Source organism: Triticum aestivum, unplaced genomic scaffold (assembly GCF_018294505.1).
Source record: "Triticum aestivum cultivar Chinese Spring unplaced genomic scaffold, IWGSC CS RefSeq v2.1 scaffold16167, whole genome shotgun sequence".
In the NCBI taxonomy this organism is placed as follows: Eukaryota; Viridiplantae; Streptophyta; class Magnoliopsida; order Poales; family Poaceae; genus Triticum; species Triticum aestivum.
The window spans coordinates 10,465-16,047 of NW_025225464.1; the positions used below are offsets into that span (position 1 = coordinate 10,465).

At 48.5% G+C, this 5,583-nt stretch overlaps 1 protein-coding gene across 4 annotated transcripts in view; it reads left to right on the plus strand.

Annotated features, from left to right (window-relative positions):
- Window positions 1-820: 820 nt before the first annotated feature.
- The window catches only part of LOC123172221 (transketolase, chloroplastic), a 7,237-nt gene continuing 2,474 nt past the window's right edge, over window positions 821-5,583 (plus strand). For 2 of the 4 annotated variants that reach the window (XR_006485512.1, XR_006485514.1), the window contains exons 1-2: window positions 821-1,339; window positions 1,893-2,217. Coding sequence is in view for 1 of the 4 variants with exons in the window: in XM_044589228.1 (XP_044445163.1) it covers window positions 986-1,339; window positions 1,893-2,018 (480 nt within the window). In the remaining 3 variants the exon portion in view is untranslated. Of the gene's footprint in view, window positions 1,340-1,892; window positions 2,349-5,583 lie in introns of those variants that run through there. The other 2 variants (XR_006485513.1, XM_044589228.1) reach the window with 2 other exon arrangements.

The following is a 5,583-nucleotide window of genomic DNA, read 5'->3' on the forward strand; positions in this document are numbered from 1 at the left end:
GCCAAATTTTGACCATAAATTTAACTAACAAAATGCTCATGCATGTCACAAAAAGTTATATCATTGAAAACTATGTTCAAATACGAACCCAATGTTATAATTTTTGTTAACATGTACTGATATTTTGTCAGTTAAATCTTTGATCAAAATTTGGCACAAACTACATAGAGGACTAATAAACTAAGACGGAGGTAGTAGTGAAAAGTAAGAATTTGACAAAACAACTATAAAGTTTTGCTAAGCTTCACCTCGGATGTTAGAGTACTAAAATTCATGAGAAAATATATGTAAACAGAAACATAAGCAAAACCATGAACATAAGGAGAAACCATTTGCATTTGTATTGTGTATCTTCGTCGGAATGTGTGTGGAGGCGTGTTTTCAACGAATCTTTCGATCCGTTGATCCAATCTTCTGATATACATCTCTTTTCATTAACGGTTGTTGTTATTCTAGTGTGTTGATCCTATGGGGCATCTATTACAATAAGCTCACCCGCCTTTGAAGTAAATAAAAAAACTTGGCTCTGCTAGTGAAAGAGGAGATGTGACGTTGACATGTCTTCGGCTCATTTCAGTGTTTGTAGCGAACGCTAGGTGATCTATGGATGTCTTTTATTTATTTATTTATGATATATCTAATATGTAACGACAGACGATAAAAAAAAGAGGTTTTCTTGAAGAAAATGATGCTTCCCTGATCACAGAAAGAAAAGTATTCCATCGCGATGCGGCACGGACTACAAGAAAAAGTAGGCGCAGAAAGTGCACACGATCGCGGTGGACTTGTTAATCCTCGTCTCCCGGAGACGTGGATTGCTTCAGGAAGGATCGGCCGGAGACGTGGAGGTCGCACGTGGCAGCACCACCAGCCCAATTCAACACTCCCTTGCCCAGCTGCCGCACCGCCACCGCCGCGGACACTCCTACTCGCCTCCCCAGCAAGCCACGCGCGCGTGCTCACTGCTCAGCTCGCAGACCCAGCCATGGCGACGCCGACTCCGACCCCCACCTCGCCCGCTTCCATCCGGGCGTCAGGCGGCCCTGGCGCTGGCGACCGATGGGTGGTCCGCGCCCAGCCGGCGGCGGCCGAGCTGGTGGAGCGGTCGGTGACCACCATCCGGTTCCTGGCCGTGGACGCGGTGGAGAAGGCCAAGTCCGGCCACCCGGGGCTCCCAATGGGGTGCGCGCCGCTGGGCCACGTCCTCTTCGACGAGTTCCTCCGCTTCAACCCGGCCAACCACGCCTGGTTCGACCGCGACCGCTTCGTGCTCTCCGCCGGCCACGGCTGCATGCTCCACTACGCGCTGCTCCACCTCGCCGGATACCAAGGCGTCACGGTCAGCTCTCTCACATTTCTTTTGACTTCCAGAGGAACTCTGTATTTGTGCTCTGCCAAACTCTGTATGTGTGCTATGTCAAAAGTCTGAACTCTGAACTTGTTTCATATCACACGACCAACGTACTGTTTAACTAATTTTTTATCAAATCTTTCATAGGAGGTTCAAACCTTCCTTCACGAGTAAAATAGAAGTTGAAATTTCAGGTGTAAATTCATGACTGAAATCTGAAAAGAGATTACTGAAATCTGCAATCACAGCATTTTCAGTATACATGTAGATGTGGAATTCTCAAGTAAATTCATAACTCTGTATTTGTCCTATGTCTGTCCGGGTAACAGAAAATTGTTTTGAGCCGTTGGAAAATCATGTTTTGGGAGCATCTAGTTATTCTTATTTTTCAGTAACTGGGAGCAAATTCTATTGGGTGAGCATGTTGGGAAAATGATGGGTGGTGCGATGAATTTCTCTGAACTCTTTTGACAAAAAAGAACAGTCTGAACTCGGAAGTTGTTTCATATTTGTTGAAGTTGTTTCATATTTGTTGATGCAGATAGATGACCTGAAAGCTTTCCGGCAGTGGGGGAGCAGAACTCCTGGTCATCCAGAAAATTTTGAAACAGAAATCCTGAGGAGTACAAGGAGAGGTCCTACCAAGCGATGTTACTTCCAGGATTAGCATCGAAGCCGGCGTCACACTGGGATGGGAGAAGTATATCGGGCCGAAGGGCAAAGCAATCGGCATTGACCGTTTTGGTTCAAGTGCTCCTGCTGGAAGAATATACAAGGAGCTTGGTCCGACGGTGGAAAATCTGATTGCAACAGCTAAATCACTGTAAAGCGATCATTGCATTGCTCAACAGCCAAATCTCCTTAAGGTTTGCTCCTATATCCTATATGTTATCTTAGTAATCAATAAATGGCAGTCTCAAGGTTTGTTTGTTGCAGCTCAAGGGGCATATTGAGGTGTAAATAATAACAATATCTGCCTAACAGGCCTAATAATTAAGCCAGTTTGTTTTTCCAACTCAGCTAAGTAATAGATAGTTCTGGGAGTGCCCACTGCAATTCATATAGAATTACTTCATATAGAATTACTGTGTCCCCTCGAAAATTTAAGACACTCGTATATATTTTGTGCCGTCAAGTTGCAAGTTACTGTGGCACGGCGATTAAATTGCCAGAATCTGAACTCCATTGCTGTCGGCAACAAAGTCACCATGCCTTGTTTCTTGTATTTGTTTTACAAGGGTCAAAGAATCCCCCATTCTTATACATGACAAAAATCTCAGGAAGGCGGTTGATCCTCTAGCATTCTATGTCATACATTCCGGCCATATTTCCTAGCTAGTTGGTTTCTGAAAAACAAAGTGTAACCCTTGTCTAGCTACAAGTTACTATGGTCCTGGGATTATGTCGCCAGGATCTGAAAATGATTGCAATCTCCTCCCTGCGTGGCGACAATGGAGCCGCTAAGGTGACTGAGAATTCCTCCAGAGCTGCACCATTGGACAAGAGGAAATTTGCAAGTATCCTGTCGAAGCCATTCCCAGTGTACTTGGCGATGTTGATCCTTTTGAGGCTATGGCGGGAGCAAGGGATGCCCCATCGCCACATGCTCCTCAACATCCAGTCATCATCATACATGTCGTCCTCGTTGTCACAGATCTCCGGCTCAGGGTCTAAATCTTAGTACTCATCGTCAGAGTAGTATGTCTTCTTCAATGTCTCGGAGCCCAGAGGAAACAAGGACAGCGCTTCCAGGTGTAGGGTGCTGGCGACGAGGACGGCGACGGACCGGACGACGTGATCGGCGGCCAAGAACCCCTTGAGGACCAGGTGCCGGAGCTGGGGTAAGTGGTCGCGGGCTATGGCTGTGATCTCGCTGCTGTAGTAGGCCATTGAGGGGCGCAGCTTGAGGTGAAGGTACGTCAGCTTCTTGCACCGGCTGATGAGCTCCGAGACTGGAGCAACCTCCATTGGTGCTTTGCTTGTGAGGTCCTCACAGATATCGATGGTCAGCGCCGCCACTTCGCCATAGTTGGGGATGTCAAGGATGGTGTCCGAAGGGAGGCCGCCCTTGTAGCGTAGGGACCGCAGGCACTGTGTCCGCAGCACGACCCGCCGGGCGTTGTGGCAGCAGACCATGGCGAAGCTCCGGAGGCGGTCGCTGGACACGGTGATCGTGGTGGCGGTCGGGCACTCCTCGAGCGTCAGGTCGGCGAGGTGCGGGCAGCTCGAGACCAGCTGCTGCAGCACCGCGGCCGGCGCCATGATCCGCTTCAGGCAGAGCGTCTCGAGCGACGCGGCGACGACGACGCCCCAGGGGCCAGGGCAGGTCGAGCGTCCAGTTGGCCAGGCGCAGGCGGCGCAGCGTGGCGCACCGGAAGAGCTGGCGCGGCGTCGTGGTGTAGCTGCCCCTGACGTCTTCCCCGAAGTCGGCCTTCCCGAACCAGTCGAAGGGGCAGAGCCTGCGGCGGGAGTAGTGCCGGTACTGCAGCGCGAGGTCGATCTCCTCGGCGCCGGAGGAGGCGGCGGTGGCGATCCAGCCGTCGAGCAGGTCGTCCGGCGGCTGGCGCGCGTGCAGCCGGAGGACACGGATCGGCGTGGTGGGGCCCTTGGAGAAGATGGCGCCCGTCACCTTGCTGTCGATAGGGATGAAAACGGAGGCAAACGGACGGAATTGAGTGTTATCATATTTGTTTTCATATTTTTTTGCAGAAGCAGAAACGAATACAGAAACCCCGGAAATGAATACGAAAACAGATACTGTCGAAAACGGACAAGGAGCGAATACAAAGCGAATACGGAAACAGAAATAGGCATTGATCGGAACTTAAAAACCCCTTGAATCATAGAGAAATACACACAAAAAGAAACAAATTTAATGAGTTATTAACATGGCTACAAAATAATATCATTATGTTAACAACTTAGCGTAGTATTGTAGTAGTACCGGACAATTGCGTATAGGGTCAAGCTGAGTACATGTGTGGTAGTAGAAGTTGGGCCTTAGATCCTTTCTACTAATTGTGTCATTGTGTTCTCTTTGATGGTTGGGCTACAAAGCAGCTATAGGTCTATAGTAAAAACAGAAATTCCATATTCACGGAAACAGAAAGTTCCATTTCCATGCATGTTCCACCGGCAAACACCGTTCTGTTTTTGTTTTCGTTTCCGCATGAAAAATTTCATTTCCACTTTCATTTTGCAAATTTCCATTTCCGTTTTCATATTTCCTAGTTTCCACTTCATTTTCATCCCTAGCTGTCGAAGCACATGGGGAGGCTGATTCCCGGCCCCTGACGATCTGTTTTGCGGTCGACGAGGTCCACGACCGGCACGCCGTCGCAGACGCGGCGCCACCAGCGGGACAGCGAGGTGGTGCGCGTGGCCTCGTCGGAAGGGAGGTGGGAGAGGATCCGATGCAGTGCCTCGTCGGGGAGAGCGCTCAGGTGGTCTACGTGCGTCGGCATCTTCGGGAACGATGATCAACCGAGATGTGAGAGCTTTCTAGGTCTGGCACGAAAAGCTTTGGTTACCTCCAGAATTTGCGTGATTCACGTCCCGATCGAAATTCCCAATTTTAGTTAGGAAATCTTCTGTTAGCGTAATAGCGGATCGCAATATCGATCGCATGCACTGCCGACGAGACTTGCCTGCTTCCCTGGCGTGTGCTCATTCGTGCTCCCGCGTACGTGGTTTATTTTGATTGGAATAAAATAAAGCCCGGCCCCACCTCCTTAAAATCAAGGAGAAAAGATGATTAAATTAGAAAGAGAAAAGGAAAAAAGACAGCCGTAGGACGCATGTAGGACGGATGGGAGCATGGAAAGGGAGCAGGCAAGCTGGATCCATCTCCTGCACCGCCTGTAGGACGCAACCATGCATAGCTCCGATCGCCATATATCTTCAACCTTTTTTTCCGCACGTGACTCTTTTTTTTTTGAAAACAACCGGTGAATTCTCATTAAAAAAAACCGGTATTGCATCTTCGGCTCCAGATAAAGCTAAAAGGGCCATCCATAAGCCTGGCCCGTTATTAGCATAGTTTGTTTTTTCTGCTTTTTTATTAAAAACAATGCTAGGCAAGCTGCCAGACTTGCTATGGATGAGAAAGAGATGATGGACAGTGATGTGGAAAGGAAAGAAAAAAAATCTTCAATTAGAAATGCAGAAACAACATGCAAAGATGAAAAAGCAAAACATGATGTTTGCAGAAACTGTTGCAACATGCAAAGGTG